At 40.5% G+C, this 16,636-nt stretch overlaps 1 protein-coding gene and 1 long non-coding RNA gene across 8 annotated transcripts in view; both read left to right on the top strand.

The window, feature by feature from the left end:
• dbn1 (drebrin 1) overlaps nt 1-9,511 on the top strand; it is an 89,119-nt gene extending 79,608 nt beyond the window's left edge. For 2 of the 7 annotated variants that reach the window (XM_029447984.1, XM_029447985.1), the window contains exons 11-15: nt 1,427-1,555; nt 5,926-6,048; nt 6,152-6,627; nt 6,740-6,839; nt 6,985-9,511. In XM_029447984.1, the coding sequence (XP_029303844.1) occupies nt 1,427-1,555; nt 5,926-6,048; nt 6,152-6,627; nt 6,740-6,839; nt 6,985-7,040 (884 nt within the window). In that variant the 3' untranslated portion in view covers nt 7,041-9,511. The remainder of the gene's footprint in view (nt 1-1,426; nt 1,556-5,925; nt 6,049-6,151; nt 6,628-6,739; nt 6,840-6,984) is intronic. The other 5 variants (XM_029447987.1, XM_029447986.1, XM_029447989.1 and 2 more) reach the window with 5 other exon arrangements.
• A 1,215-nt stretch (nt 9,512-10,726) lies between these two features.
• LOC115019434 (uncharacterized) overlaps nt 10,727-16,636 on the top strand; it is a 17,504-nt gene continuing 11,594 nt past the window's right edge. Inside the window, exons 1-2 of the long non-coding RNA XR_003833483.1 lie at nt 10,727-10,778; nt 11,262-11,434. This is a non-coding gene — a long non-coding RNA (uncharacterized LOC115019434). The remainder of the gene's footprint in view (nt 10,779-11,261; nt 11,435-16,636) is intronic.

Raw genomic sequence — 16,636 nt, 5'->3', positions numbered from 1 at the left:
GGGGGGAGAAAGGGAGGAGGGGGGGAGGAGAAAGGGAAGAGAGAAGAATGAATGAAACAGCTTTAAGTTGAATCTAAAGGATCCAGCACTGCACAGAAACACTCTCTCTTCACTTTCGAGCCTGATGACGAATCTTTAACCATTGAGGTTTTATGTGATTATTAGTTATCTAATAAGTTCTCTTGGTGTGTGTTGTTTGTGTGCAGCGTTAGTGTTTGTGATCTCAGTGATCTCTTTTACACTTTCATGAGGATTTTCTCACTAAAATCCGTCCGCTGTCCTCCGAGAAGAGAAGAGAAGAGAGGAGCTGATACTCATTAATGTCACCTTTTAATTAACGTGCACTTAATAAGCTTTATGTGCAGTAATAAGTCCGACACGTTGGCCCCTCAGGCGATGTTTAATCCGGCTACGCGTTGCTAGACTTTAGCTTCTCCGTGCATCTTTGAAGTACGTGAGGTTGTGCAAGAAATCCGGCTGAGTTTGGACCGACTTCAACCCTGCGTGAAAAAAACACAGTCCCCTCATTGATCCCCTTTTTTTTTGGGATAAAAAAATGAGGATTTGTATTTTGATTTATACTTAATATTAAAGCAAGCTGCTGGAATTGAACATGGATCAAAGATGAGAAAGTAAAAAGCTGAAATAGGCTTTTCTTTCTCATCATCAGGTCACTGGCAGAGAAACTCAACATGGTTTTAAGTACAGTGCATTAGTGCATTACTCATACAGCCATTATGTTGTCAAACACAATAACCAAGTTCATCATAATGTGTTGTTTCTTCCAAACACCGACGTTTATTTAGTTTTCAATGACTCACAGTTCTGTTTTTCTTTTCTGGGAATCATTATTCCGAAAGTTGAATTTGCTGGTTCAAAGGAGCGGGAAGGGAAGTTAGACACCTGAGGAGAGCGCGGCAACAAACTGCGTCAGCTCTTCATGTCTGCCTAACTGCATGCTGTCTACAGTCAGTCTGATTAAAGCCGCACTAACCACTTTTCTTTCTTTCTCTTTCTTTTTTCCTTGCGGGTTTTCTTCTTCTTCCACCTCTGCACTCATTTGACCCCACGTTTGTGTTCACCATCCTCCTTCATTTATTTATTCTCCCGCTCCTCTTTGTTTTCTCCATTTCGTGATACTTTGTTGAACAACTTTTCCACCTCTCCATTTGTCTCTTTCTTCTTCATGGGTTTCCCTCTGCCTTTCCCACAATCCTCTCTGCTTCTAACCTTTTCCCTCTGGGGTGAACTTCTTGTGTCTTGACTTCTCCTGTCTTCCTTCTCCTCCCTCTCTTGTCTTGTCTTCCCCGTCTCGTCCCCACATCTCTCTGTCCTGGTGCGTCGCTTTGTGTCCTTGTTACTTGTCTGTGTGTGTTTGAATCTTCGTGTCCGGGTTTGCGTGGCTGTGTGTCGTCCCGACCGCCAGGCCGTTTGGACAGCCCGTTCTTGAGGCAGCAGCACAGTCCCAGCAGCCCCAGTCCGAGTCCCCTACCCCGGGGCACGTCGCCCCTCCGCACCCCGCCACACGCACGGACGCAGCCCACCGCTGCAGCCGGTAGGTACAGCACATAACCGATAAACAGCAGAAGAAGAAGACAGATGGACACCAGCAGCTTGGTGGAATATCTCTCCCTAGACTCAAACCCCCTCCACAGATATAAAAGCTGAAATAACAAAGATGGAGGATGAAACTGCATGTGGATTAAAAAAGTGAGCGACTAAAAAGACATTTACATGCACACTAATATCCCTTATTCTGGTTTGAATGAATAATGAAGTAATTATGCTATTCTTCTTCTTGTATACATTATTCTAACATTATCTTGGTTTCTGATTATGTGTCGTTATTAAACGATTAATCTTTTATGATACAGGAAGTGCAGTGATCAGAAACCAGGAGAAAGTGTTACGCTAATGATCAAATCCCACGAACGCTCTCCTGCTCATCAACAGGCGGCGTTCATCTGGTAGAAGCGAATATTTAAAAGGAGTTTGTGCAGTAAAGAGAGTTGGATGACTCTCTTACTGTTCAAACCCCTTCAGAGAAGAGAGAGGCTTCAACATGAGAATATGAAAACAATCTTAAATGACGCCCATTTCTTCTCAAACATATTTGTACATGCACAACAAGCGGCTGAACATCGGGTACTAGTGTGCAGGTCGACCTCCGAATATTCAACTGACAGTCTTTGAATTTGGCGACAAGAAAGATTTGTGGAAAAGTCCTTTAAATGGGAAAAAGAAAAAGTGTTTCGATTAATCAGGAATCGCTGGGACTGATGTCCACCTGGAAATATAACAGAGGGGATTTCCTCTACACTTCAACATTGAAAGACTTTGTTACTTAGATTATTGAAAGTGTTTTAAGTCCACATGCATTTTCATCACTTCAGCTTTTAGCACTTCATTTTCATATCCCACTCCACTTAGCACAGAGACACTTTCACACCCCACACATCTGCACCCACCCCCCAGCTGAATTCACCCCCAAACCCTGCCCCTCCGTTCCCGAACACTGAACGACAGCTTCCCTCTCCCCCTCCCGTCTTTAAAGTAGCTGAGTCACATATATGAAATGATCTTTGTTGAGGGATAATTCTGGTGATATTTCATATTTTGCTCGTCAACAAATCCATGAAATAAAACTAAGAATGTGGATTAATCTGCGCTGAGCTGATGCATTGAGCTGCTCAACATGTCCTGGTAGGTGACAACTAGCAAGTAATGTATTTTAAATGACCAAAAACATCCGATTTACCTTAAAAATCATCTTTTTTTGATGATTTATACAGAAGTCAAGGCTCGGAGCGTAGAGCCACAGACAGGAATGATTGAGACGGACCGACACATTGTTAGTTCTAACCCAACAAAGGAAGAATCATCCTTTTAATATCAAGTCAGATAAAGCAACTAAAGCTGCGTGTGTGTGTTTATTTAAAAACAAATGACCTTTTGCCTGCAGGACATTTAAGAGCTAATTTGCTAACATGAACACGAGCACTTCCCTCGCTGCTAGTAGGTAATAAAATATCCTTTATGGCTGCAAACCATAAAGCTGTTTGTCGGTTTGTGTTATAGATGTCGAGTGTGTCCTCCCATCAGTCCTCATCCTTCAGATGTCGTCCAGTCAGCTGCTGATGTTGAATTATTTTTGTAAATGTTTCTGTTGTTTTCTGATTTTAAATGAGCAACAAAGTAATTTTTGCTTCTCACAGGGAAACAGTTTAACTTTAACTACAGAATCTCACTGGTTTTCTATCACCTCCCTCCTCTTCTGATCCTCAACCTCATGCCTGATCCCGGATCTGCATCACCTCCCTGCACACACACACACACACACACACACACACACTGCTGCTTTAAATCCTGACCGACTGACCAAACTGTGAGTTTGTGTATGAATGTGTGTTTGTGACGTCGTCGAGCCGTCCGTCAGTCGCCACCGCTGTTTGACTGAATATGGATCTTTGCCCGCTGACGTCTGTGGAGTGAACTCATCGTTGTTCTGTTTGAAGACCATAACAGTGATTCTGTATGTTTCAGCCCATTAACTGAAAGTATCAAACACATTAACACTAAATGTTCTAAAATCCATAAATACCTCAATAAAGACGAGTTTTCCAAACCGTTGTGCTGCAATACCAAACAAATACAAACATCAAGGCAACTAAATGTTTAAATGTTTAATAGTTTTAAGGTGTCAGTTCACAAAACAACTATATATCCTCACTGAGCTCTCGTCGTATCCGTCCATGCAGATAGTTCTGGTTGTATTTGTCCAGGTTTTGAGATATATTTCTCCTGATATCTCTACAAACCCATGGAGATATGTTGCATTTGTCAAACAAGTCTTGATTGTATCGGTGTTGGGTGGCAGGAATCTCAGAGACGGATATTTCAAAACCCCAAACTGTCTGCATAACTTACTGACGTTGAGGTGGAACATGTGTTTTGCAACACTTTAAAAACATATGAAATGCTTTGTATCATAAACAGCAGTTACTGGGCAAAAGCATGCAGAGCACCGTGTGATCTGCAGTGTGTGTGTGTGTGTGTGTGTGTGTGTGTGTGTGTTATTGCATGTCTGTAGGTGCTTTATGGCAGATATTGTGGTGGGTGGGCAAAGAACCGGTTCATCCCTGTCCCTCCTGACAGCTGACAACAAACAGATCTCTGTAAATGAAATTCTTCCTTTTAATAGGAAAGATTAAAGATCACTTTATTAAACGCCGCTTCCAGCAATTAGCCTGGGCCCATCAGAGCCTTCCGAGGCTTTTTGACCATGAAGTGAATCGGAGAACCCACCCGAGCAAGACCCCGCTGAGCTGGATGTGATTAGTGGTTTTAACAGGGTCACACGTCTCGTTTCAAGTCAAAGTGACGCTGTTGTTCTTCATCCGTGGTTTACTGTCTCCCTGTCCTCCGGGAAATCTTGTTCTTGTTTCTGAACAGGACTTCTGACTCCAACGAGCATGAAATCATCTGAGCGGCATTTTCATCGTGGAAGTGATTCTCTGGAGTGTAACTTGCACTGTGTTGTTTGTCGTAATGAGTTGTATTCCTAGATGTGGCGTCAGCATTGTGACTGTGACTCACCCGTGCAGCGAGGGCATTCTCATGAACGTTCAGAGGATGTCTGATGGCTGTTTCATGACATGATCGTAGTGATTGCGTCTTGATTTTGGTGCCAGCTTGCCTGGAATATGCCACTGTCGGTAACTCTCCCTTGACTACTTCTTCTGTCAGTATGACGTGTCCAGTGGGATCTATAGGGTCACTTGATAAGTGTCACGTGGCAATGCACTTACGTCTTATGCAATTTTGCTAAAGCAGGGGTTGCAAAGTCTTAAACGTTTGGCTTTCAGGCACAAATGTCCCCCCAAATTAAACTAAGCAATAACAGGCACTCCTTGATGAACAAGACTAAGAGTTCACAGTCATGCTGGTGACTCTGTGCGACTATACTAAGCAATTAGCACCAAGTACCGCTGCACATGCTCAGCAGGTATAATGTCAGCATTTACTAAATAGCACTAAACAGGAAGTACAGCTGAAGCTGTTGGAAATGTCATTAGTTTTGCAGATATTTAGCCATAAAACAAAGTCTTAGACACATTTAAATGTTGAACTGATGATGGTGCAAGATGAAAAGTTAGACAGGAGGCAAACATGAATGTCATGGCAATCCGTCCAATAGTTGTCAAGATATTTCACTCTAAACCATAGTTGTGAACCTCGTGGTGCTGCTAGAAGAAAAGTCAGGGGATCACCAAAGTCCTGAGGATTCATCCTGTGGGCTGCGTCTATGTCTGGACCAAATTTCATGGCAATCCATTTAATGGTTGTTGACAGTGTGGACCAAAGTGCCGACGGATCTGCAGAGTGACATCCTTAAAGCAATGCTGCTAGCGTGGCTACAAATAAAGCTATAACGTTCAGATAGACTCTGCACACGGGACAACAAATCTGTATTTTGGAAGATTGGTCCTCAAACATTACAATTTGGGGAGTTGTGCCTCTTTTATTTTGCACACAATGTCCGTACAAATAAAACTTTAACGTGATTTAGGAGTCCGCCTGACACAGCTTGGGAATGTCCCATCCACACAGACTCAGTGGCTGTTTCTGTCTGTTTGCTGGTCGTGTGAAGGCAAAAGTGATGTGGTGCTGTGGTTTTGTGCACTGTTGTACGTGTTGAAGTAACACAGGATGTGACTGCACGTTAAAACAATTTGAATTAGGATAAGAAACCATTATTCCCAAAATGTTGGCATATTGTGGCAAAACTCAAAGTAGAGCAAATAACAGCTGTTCAGTTAAACTTCCTGTGTTACAGTAGATCAACACATCTGGTTTATTTTGTTGTTCTAGGAGGACTTTTGCTCTGTACCTTTTCGATGTTGTTGTGCCATTCTGTGCCTCTAGGGGACAATGACGACGAAGAAACAGAGAGCAACATGGCCGCCGTGTCGCCCATTCCTAAAATAGTCACCACGTCCATCAAAGAGGACTTCTGCAGGGAGGAGGAGGACGGCAGAGACGAGTGGGGTAAATATATAAGCTTAGATGTATCCTTCAATCAAATGTAGTCCGGTTAATGTAGAAGCTATCAGGAATAATTATTTAATTGGTGTTTTCTTGTTTTCTCCAGCGGATTCGGTGCCAAAGCATGACCAGAAACAGGCGGTCCAGGATTCGACACCCACTAAGCCCGTGCAGAGTGTGGCCCCGCAGGCGCGCGACTCCTCCGGCTTCTCTGCGTGGGAGTCCGGGACAGACCGCCTGGTCAACCTGTGGGACAGCAACGCCGACGCTCCCCCCAACCCCTCCCAGAACTCCTCCAATCTGGTGGACCTGATGGGCGACGCTAATGTCCCGCCCAGCGCCGCCGCCGCCACCAGCGCTAAGCCTCAGCCCCTCCTCAGCTTCGATGACATGATGGAAGGGACCTTCTGCTCGGCCACCACCGCAGAGGACGACCCCACCAGTCTGGTGGACGTGACGAGCTCTGACCAGATGACCCTCAGCTACCAGCATGCACTGCAGCATGCATCCGCAGAGAAGAAGGAGGTTGACGGACAGTTGCTGATGACCAATGGGGAGACGCTGCTGAAAGAAGGGACTCAGGTCAGACAGGTTAACAATGCTGCTGTGCATTCAATAAAAGAGTATTGTTCCTTGTTAATAGTTTTGTTTCAATGTTTTCCGTCTTCTTCTGCGTCTCTGTTTGTTCTTAAAGGCAAGTGAGGGCTATTTCAGCCAATCACAGGAGGACGCATTTGGCCAATCAGAGCAGTCCTCGGCTAAACCTGCGCCTGTCTTTTATAACAAGCCACCAGGTGAGATACTGAGAGGCGTTGATTCACCTGTACATGTTTCTGTACGATGCAGCATCATACCAGACAGTAATAATACCACACTTATCTTTTAAAGAACAAATCAACAAATATGTTTGTGTGTGTTTTTGTGTGCGTGTGTGTTCAGAGATTGACATTACGTGCTGGGACACGGACCCCGTGGTCGACGATGACGATGACTAAGCGGCCAATCAGACACCACCACCGGACCAAGAGGAGGAGGAAGTGCGCTTCATGAAGAAACTGATTTTTTTTTTTCTAAAAAACATAACACAAACAAACAAACAAAAAAAAAGTAATAATAATAATAATAACAAATCTTGCATCAAAATTACTTCTGTATTATCTTTTAGAGGAAAACAAAACAGTAGCCACCGGGGAAAAGAGACGGGGTTTGAGTTATCGTTAAAGACGCTTTGAAGGCTCAGTTTCTGTGTTTGTTATTTTATTTATTTGTTTTTTCTTCTTTGTTTGTGTAAATGATTTATTACACATTAACGTAGCGCACTGCTGCATATTAGAGACAATGAAGCCCAGTGTGTGGCAGGCAGCCGACACACCTAGTCTGTAGTGCTTTAATAACACCCTATAAAACTAATACAGTGGATCATTACAGCTGCCGTGTATATCTTCACTCTGTTTCTGTTACCTCTTTTTCACCTCTCTCCTTCCTTCTGCCTTCCTCCCAAAAAAAATATCCAGAAACATTCACCTCTGCAAGTCAGTTAATCTTGTATTTAGCTCTCACTTTATTGGAAAAAGGTGAAACATTTTATTTATTCTGGTGTATCTGAACTTCTTTCACTAACAGCTAAAGGGACTCTGAAGAAATCAAATATATTTTCAAGATGAAATTCCTGAAACAAGTCAAATTGTGGCTCCGTTTTGACCTTTTTCCTGCTTTTTTTTGTATGATTTTAAGACTGAATTCAAGATTAAATGGCTTGTAAATCTGGTTGCTTTTTTCAGTGCACTTTTATTTCTTCTTCTTCGTCTTCTTCCTCCTTGTGGAGGAACTGCAGCTTCTCAATCAGCCCTCCCCTTTGGTTCTGTAAAAGTCATCATTTATACCCCACTATATTTACACAAGCAAAAAAAAAATTTGCATCAAATCTAGATGAATATAATGTAGATATTTTTCCAAGTGTTTTGTAGGAGAGTTTGGCTTTACGGTAATAAACATGAAGCCACCTTCAGCTTGTTAAGAATGGCTAAGAATTCGACTTTTTCCCACCAGGCTCTTCATAATGTGGGCGTTTCTGGACAACACTTTCCTGCTCAGAGTTGAGGAGGTTTGAGGCAGGACGCTCTGCCTTTTTCTTATTTTTTAAAGTATTAATTTTCATGTTTCATTTGTCTGGCAGTTAGGCTTTACTGTCCCTACTCAGACACAGAGGTGGATTATGGATGACAGAGGGAGGGTGGCATCAAACTTGGGCCACACTATGTTTGCAAATACTATTTTTCTGACTTTGTTTTGAACTTCATGGAGGAACAGATGCTCACGATTTATCACATTGTGCCAAGTGAAATGTCAGATCAAGTCAATTTTATTTATTGACCCCCAAAGGTTTTGTCTAGGGGTCTCTTCACAGCCAGCATCGACCAAAGAACAATTAGAGCAATCAATAACCCTTTAAATCTACAGTATCACAGTGTCTGAATCTGTTCTCCACTAAAGTTTGCATATTTTATTGGGTCTCCTAAGTTGTAAGTTCACTATTTTTTTAATCGAAGTGCAAAACAGAATCACAAGAACAATCCTTTAAGGCTTCTGTAGCAGTTCAGCCGGTGTAAAGCATGAATGCCAACATCACAGAGTGTCCTTTTACCTCTCTGTGTGATTCAGATAAAGTGGTCGATACATTTGGAAACTTATTAAGTAGCCTGCGACACAAAGACAAAAGGTCCACATCTGCATTTAAAACTCCCTGCTTCATTTTAGTCTTTGCACGTTGGAGCGATTCACCAAACTGAGCGAGACAACACCAGAACATTTCCAGACATCTGTTACTCCAAGCAGCTTAAAACAAACACCCAAAGTGATTCTTAAATCCTCTCTGCCCCACGTCTGCTGCCCGAATGCTTTTGTTCTGTGCCAATGCAAAAAGTACCATATGTATTTTATTTTTTATTTTTTATTGATGCAATATTAAGTTGCCCTGGAAACTGGAGTGAGAGGGGGCGGGCCGAGACGGGAGGTGTGTGTGTTTTTAATACCTGTTAAAAAAAAAAGTGTGCTAGAATGGATTTTCAGGACATTTTTGAATATTAGCAACAACAGTGTTAGTCTTTGTTTTCTGTAAATTCCTGTAGAAAATAAAAACTCCTAGGCAATAATAACTCCTCTGTGTGTGTGTGTGTGTGTGTGTGTGTGTGTGTGTGTGTGTGTGTGTGTGTGTGTGTGTGTGTGTGTGTGTGTGTGTGTGTGTGTGTGTGTGTGTGTGGAGAGCACCTAAATACTGTGTGTGTTCAGAGTTCTTCACAGACGAGCTGATCAGGTGTTGAGATGCTTTCGGTTTGATTTGCAGCTCTGCATCCCGAATGATCAGGTGACAGGAAGAGCGTGTGCTCACATCCAACATCCACTAAATCTGATTAAATCCTGTAAAATGAGACTCAATTAGAGAATAAATGTGCAACTCTTGAGTTAATTTTTGTCTCATCCTTCATATCTGTTCCCCAGTACGCTTTTATTTTGTGATTTGCAAAAAAAAATTCATATATAAAAAAAAAAACTGTGACAATACACCAGGAGTAAATGTAGCAGCATGAAAAGAAATATTAAAAATAACAGAAAAAGAGAATAATATTTACAATCCCCACGAAGACAAACATTGAAAGATGTGAAATCAGCTCTCAAACATTTTAGTAAAGAAATGTTTCACATTTATATTTGGAGAAATATCCACATTCACTTCAATACTTTTCACCGACATCTAGTGGCCTTTGGAGGAACTTGAGTTGAAACCACTGGAAGCACAACCTTCAAGGTGAAGCAAGGTGTGTGTGTGTTGCTTTAATGTGGATTGATGGCAGCGTGCAATCCATGCATTAACTTTTAAGGGATTTAACTGTGAGGAAGGCATCAAAAACAGCATCTGTAACGTAAAAACACAAACATTTGTGTGTGTCGTCGGTTTAGAGGATTTGTTCTCAGCTCACAGACATTTCCACACCTCAAGTAGCAACAAACAAAAGAAAACTGCACGGTGAGAACACATTTCTAGTTGAAATCCAAAAGCTGCACATGTTCTTATTAAAGGCATCATTACAAAAAAAAAAGCTTCTTTAAAATGTAATAAGTTCAGTTTAACCAAGATGAAACATTTGTATAAGAGGTATAAATCAACCACAGTGTCCTGCACAGCAGCAATGAAACAATAACTAATAATGAAATGTTCTTGTAGTTCACATCTCCACCACTAGATGGCCACATTGTATTTCCTTTTCACTGCTGGTCTTTAATCAATCAACTTTTGTTTTGTTTCGTATGTCACAATTAGAATCAATCATCAATAATATATATATTTTTAAATCATCTTTGGGGACTTGTAAGAAGGTAAACCTGCTGATTGGAGGTTTTTCAAGTCAGAATCTCCAAACTGGAAGAATGTGGGATCCTTCGTCACAGCAGACATTTTGACATATCACAGTAGGAACAGCATACTAATAACACTAACGAGGACAGTATGCACTGTACCAGGACCCTGCAACTAAAGCAGCGAAATGGAATCCAGCCGTCATTAATATCATTATCTACACCTGTGCTTTTCCTACTGCGTCTATCAGGATCAGGTCCAGCTGCGATGCATTAACTGTTTGTCTGATACCACCTGTACTCATTCACCACATTTGGTCAGGTATTAGCAGCATTTCTCCTCATGTCTCTGCTTCAAGTAAAACCCAGGAGCAATAAAGGTAATAATCAATATAGTATTTCCATGTAAATAGCTTTGACTGATTTTATTAATCCTTAACTGTACTTTTTTTGTCTTTGTACCTTTGACATTGACTGGTTGCAGCATTTTAAAGCTGGTTTTTTTAGGGGTTTGTCCCTTTGCATTTAAATCAGGCATTCAAATTGCATTTTTGAGAGGAAATAGGCTTTTTCCTGTGAGCTGCTTGTTGCAGTGATGTGATTTTTAAGAGGGAAGGCGGGTGGGTATTAAGCTTACAGATGTGATTACTCCAAAGGTTGTCCAATCAATTGGTTAGGCCACTTGGTGAGCAGCCTCATCTAATCACTCCTTAATCAGTGGAAATGAGCTCTGATTACCCTCTGACAGTGGCTCAACCCAGAGGTTTTCTTTCCACCCAATAAACGTCTTCAGAGAGAGAAGCTGCTGTGAAGTTTGACAGGAAAAACTGAAGAAAAACATGGATGTGGTTTCTGACCCGCAGGTTTCTAAGGGGACTACTATTTGCTTCCTCATTAAAGGCTTGGTTTGAGGGAAGATAACGTCCAGAAACAAAGGGGGATCCCAAAATGCTTGGATGAAAGATGGCTGTGGACCTGCTCTGCTGCTTTGACGTATCTGAGAATCTTCGAACCCTGCATCTTAAACAGTGAAAAAGTAACTTCAAGCCCCATTACCCCTTTTAAACTGCTTCTGGTCAATCAAATTTTATTAATATAGCCCAATATCACAAATGACAAATTTGCCTCCATGGAGCTTTACAATTATACAGCATACGACACCCTCGGTCCTTAGACCCTTGGAAAAACTTCCCCCATCTGGTCGTATCCAATAATCTCAAACTATTGCACTACTAAGGAGAAGTACAAAAACTGTACAATTACAGCTGCAACAACTACAACTTATCTCCCCTGAACTCCCTAAGAAAACAACTACCCCCCGTCACCCCCTAAAGCCGGTACAACTTCTCCCTGTTAACCCCTAAAACAAGAACAACTTTTTCCCTTTCACCCTGTAAAGCAAGAACAACTTATTTTTGTTCCGCACCAAAATAGGAACAACTTCTTCCCTCATCACACCCTAAAATAAGAATAACTTCTTTCCTCATCACACCCTAAAATAAGAACAACTTCCTTCCTCATCACACCCTAAAGTAAGAACAACTTCTTCCCTCATCACACCCTAAAATAAGAATAATGTCTTCCCTCATCACACCCTAAAATAAGAACAACTTCTTCCCTCATCACACCCTAAAATAAGAATAACTTCTTCCCTCATCACACCCTAAAATAAGAACAACTTCTTTCCATATCCCACCCTAAAATACGAACAACTTCCTTCCTCATCACACCCTAAAAAAGAACAACTTTCTTCCTCATCATACTCTAAAATAAGAACAACTTCTTTCCTCATCACACCCTAAAATAAGAACAACTTCTTCCCTCATCACACCCTAAAATAAGAATAACTTCTTACCTCATCACACCCTAAAATAAGAACAACTTCTTCCCTCATCACACCCTAAAATAAGAATAACTTCTTCCCTCATCACACCCTAAAATAAGAACAACTTCCTTCCCCGTCACACCCTAAAATAAGAACAACTTCCTTCCCCGTCACACCCTAAAATAAGAACAACTTCCTTCCCCGTCACACCCTAAAATAAGAACAACTTCTTTCCATATCTCACCCTAAAATACGAACAACTTCCTTCCTCATCACACCCTAAAAAAGAACAACTTTCTTCCTCATCACACCCTAAAATAAGAACAACTTCCTTCCTCATCATACTCTAAAATAAGAACAACTTCTTTCCTCATCACACCCTAAAATAAGAACAACTTCTTCCCTCATCACACCCTAAAATAAGAATAACTTCTTACCTCATCACACCCTAAAATAAGAAAAACTTCTTTCCATATCACACCTAAATAAGAAGAACTTCCTTCCTCATCACACCCTAAAATAAGAAAAACTTCTTTCCATATCACACCTAAATAAGAAGAACTTCTTTCCTCATCACACCCTAAAATAAGAACAACTTCTTCCCTCATCATACTCTAAAATAAGAACTTCTTTCCACATCACACCCTAAAATAAGAACAACTTCCTTCCTCATCACACCCTAAAATACGAACAACTTCCTTCCTCATCACACCCTAAAATAAGAACAACTTATTTCCATATCACACCCTAAATTAAGAACAACTTCCTTCCTCATCACACCCTAAAATAAGAACAACTTCCTTGCATATCACACCCTAACATATGAACAACTTATTTCCATATCACACCCTAAAATAAGAAAAACTTCTTTCCTCATCACACCCTAAAATAAGAAAAACTTCTTTCCTCATCACACCCTAAAATAAGAAAAACCTATTTCCATATCACACCCTAAAATAAGAACAACTTCTTTCCATACCACACCCTAAAATAAGAATAACTTCTTTCCTCACCACACCCTAAAATAAGAACAACTTCTTCCCTCATCACACCCTAAAATAAGAACAACTTCCTTCCCCGTCACACCCTAAAATAAGAACAACATCTTTCCATATCACACCCTAAAATAAGAACAACTTCTTTCCTCATCACACCCTAAAATAAGAACATCTTTCCTCATCCCACCCTAAAATAAGAACAACTTCTTTCCTCATCACACCCTAAAATAAGAAAAACTTATTCCCTCATCACACCCTAAAATATGAACAACTTCTTCCCTCATCACACCCTAAATAGGTACATCTTTTCCCCCGTCTCCCACTAAAACAAGAGCAACTTCTACAGACGACAAGCAAAGGAAATAAGTTATTTCTCTGGTTTCCAAGGTTTCATTCAGACTTTCAGGGAAAAGAAGCAGCTCCACTGACTTCGCTACAGTCGGATCAAGAATGTGAAACTTTTGGACACTTAAAACACAACACTACAACATCTAGAAGAGACGGTTTGTCTCTTCCTCTGCTTCAAGAGTGTGTAGTCTGTGGTAAAAATTTTAATTCAGCTTGTTTTCATATTGTCTTTTCCATCTGATTTGAAAGTGTGTCACATCATACTGCATGATTTCCGTCTAGTTTTTGAGCAAGAACTGATTATGTAAATGATTTGTTAAGATAATTAAGAGGAACATGTGAATGCCAAAAGCTCAAACACGTTGGTTTGACAATAAAGTTGTTCTGTTTACTGTAAAAGTGTTGCTGGAGTTTTGACCTCCTCTGACCTTCGGATCACATGTTTTGGAGGGATGTTTTTAAAGTTTGCTCGTCTTTTTTTTTAGTATTTTGAAACCACAAAATATAAGTTTAAAATAAGTATTTCTAAACCACAATTTACTATTTTGTATGTAATAGTTTAATTTGTTACCTCAATTAAATTAAATCATTCCCACGTTTTGATTAATTTGTGGGCATAAATGAAATAATACATTTTGGAGGTGCACAAGGACAAATTATTCATTACCTGCTTAAGGCACATGTCCTTGGTTGTACATAGCTAGATAGATATAATCTTTAATTACACCTTACCTTTTTAGATTGGGGATGATTTATCCAGACATGTTGAAAACACTTGATTTGCAAAGGATTATTGTAAGTAAAAGGCAATTAACGAGGATATTGAGAACTATAGAATATTCTGACTTGGAGATGCAGGTACTTGAAGCAGGTGCACTGCACTTCATGCTCGTGGAGAAAGACTGTTCTGTTGCTCTGTGTGCGCACAAATTAATACATCTTTGCCTAAATTTTCTATTTTTGTCTCTTTATTGCACTCCTGGGATTCGTAGGAAAAGACTATTTGGGTTGGAATAAAAATCTCCAGGAATCACAAACGTGATCTCATCCCTGCTCGTCATATTTTGCCACTTGGGCAGATCGGTCATGTTCGGTTTAGGCAACAAAAGCACTCGGTTAGGTTTAGAAAAATTATCACTGTTTGGTTTAAAATGAGCTGCGTTGCATCATGTGTCTCAGTGACAAAGTGTTGTGTGACATGGCGTCGTCTGATGGCTGATGGGTGGGCTGATGTTGCCGCTTTACTACATGTAAACATGGCTGCGCAGGTTGCAACACGTTCTCTCACAGATGACGTCCCAGGCTTCACGTAAGACGGTTGAGTCAGGAGAAAGTCTCAGCGGTGTGTCGTGTTTATTTTTTGAAAGGTGGAAAAATGTCATCTTGTTCCAGCAGAAGGATTGTTGCCAAGAAAACTACTTCATAATATTGTCATCAATGTCGTGACCTTTATGAATAAATACATGCCCTCCTGTCAGCTTTTAGGACAACCCACAGACATGCATAGGAATATTTAAAGAAAGCGTTCAGTGCTGCTGTTCTGAAAAAAGTGAGCAATTTAAAAAGGAAAAAATACTTTTTCCTGCAGAATATTTTCATGTTTCATGTTCATGTCATGTTTCCAGTGTTGAGCAGCAACCTGTGAACAACGTGTTTACAGTTAGCACAACACTTACTGTACTGTGTGCTGCCTGATGTTAAAACCACAATCTCTTTCTCCACATGTGTTGAATACAGATGTGACGTTTGTGTTTGTGGGCTTGCTTTAAAGGCACAGTTGAACCAGGAAGTAACAATGACCTTTTGTGTCATTTAGGCTAAAGTCATGCCCTGCAGTCGTATTTAACCAGGGCTTCAATCTTTTTCTCTTGACAGCCATCCTTAACATTATTAATCTGATTTATACAATACGAATGAGAAGGTGGTTTTTAGGAGACCAGGCAGACATGCATTGTTTGTTGTTGAACATTATCCTATTTTGCAGAATCATCCAATATCAATGTTATCAAAAGCTTGAGAGAACTTCATTATACTGGTTACTTTCTATATTAATCACATTAGATGTGAGGCCTGGGGCCGGGATGGACAGGGAATCAGACATAACAGCACTAAGGAATTCAAGTTCGCAAATGTCAAAAGTCTCCTTCAGCACTGGGAGATCCTTCTCTGAGAGCTTTTGAGTCGACATTTCAGGCATTATTTTTGAAAATGAATTCACAGTCTAAGAGACCATGGACTAAACCCAAAAGCTTTTTAAGCTTTCAGATGCTTTCGAGTGTTTCTTACAGCTTTTGGCTTTGTTGGCTCAGGCTAAGGATCGAAATCCATTCAAGGATGGCTGTAATTTAAAGGAATACTTGCTTTTTAGTGTTCACGTTCTTGCTTGAGAGTTAGACGAGAAGATTGATACCACTCTCATATCTGTAGGCTAAGCTACGTTCAGCTTAACTTTGCTCTTTTCATAGATACAATAATAATTTCTATATATAAATTCTACATTTCACCAATGCTAAAGGGCACATAAACTCAAAATATGAGATATCCATATATGCAATAAAACAACAAATGCTTGAGAAGATCTCATTCTTTGAAGAAAAGTATATTAAACTTTTAAACAAATACCAATCCTGACCCTTATGAAGATAATGGGCTGCAACATTATTTCTGAGGCTCTCCACCTTGATGGTAGATAATTTAAAACCATTATTACCATTATTTTGTGGCAGCAGGGACTGAGAAGAGCTGAAAGGATGCTGACATTTAAACTAATTGCCGTCAGTGTCGCTCTGTGTTCTCGGAGGTTAAAATGTGATGATCATAATTGGTCTTCTCTGTAAAGGCTGAATCAACCGTGATTGACCTACTGCAGGGTAGAAAACCGCTGCTGCAACACTGTTTTCTTTATGTGTAGAAAAGTCTCACCTCAGGCCACATAATTAATGATGTGTAGCAGGTGTTTAACTTCTCACAGCTGATGCAAAATCCCTTAATCATGTGTTCTATCAAGTGCAGCACGTGTGAGAGTTTACCCTAACCCTTTACACAAAGTCACAGCTTCATGATCAGC

Source organism: Cottoperca gobio, chromosome 14 (assembly GCF_900634415.1).
Source record: "Cottoperca gobio chromosome 14, fCotGob3.1, whole genome shotgun sequence".
Taxonomy (NCBI): domain Eukaryota; kingdom Metazoa; phylum Chordata; class Actinopteri; order Perciformes; family Bovichtidae; genus Cottoperca; species Cottoperca gobio.
This window is presented reverse-complemented; position numbering and strand designations above follow the sequence as displayed.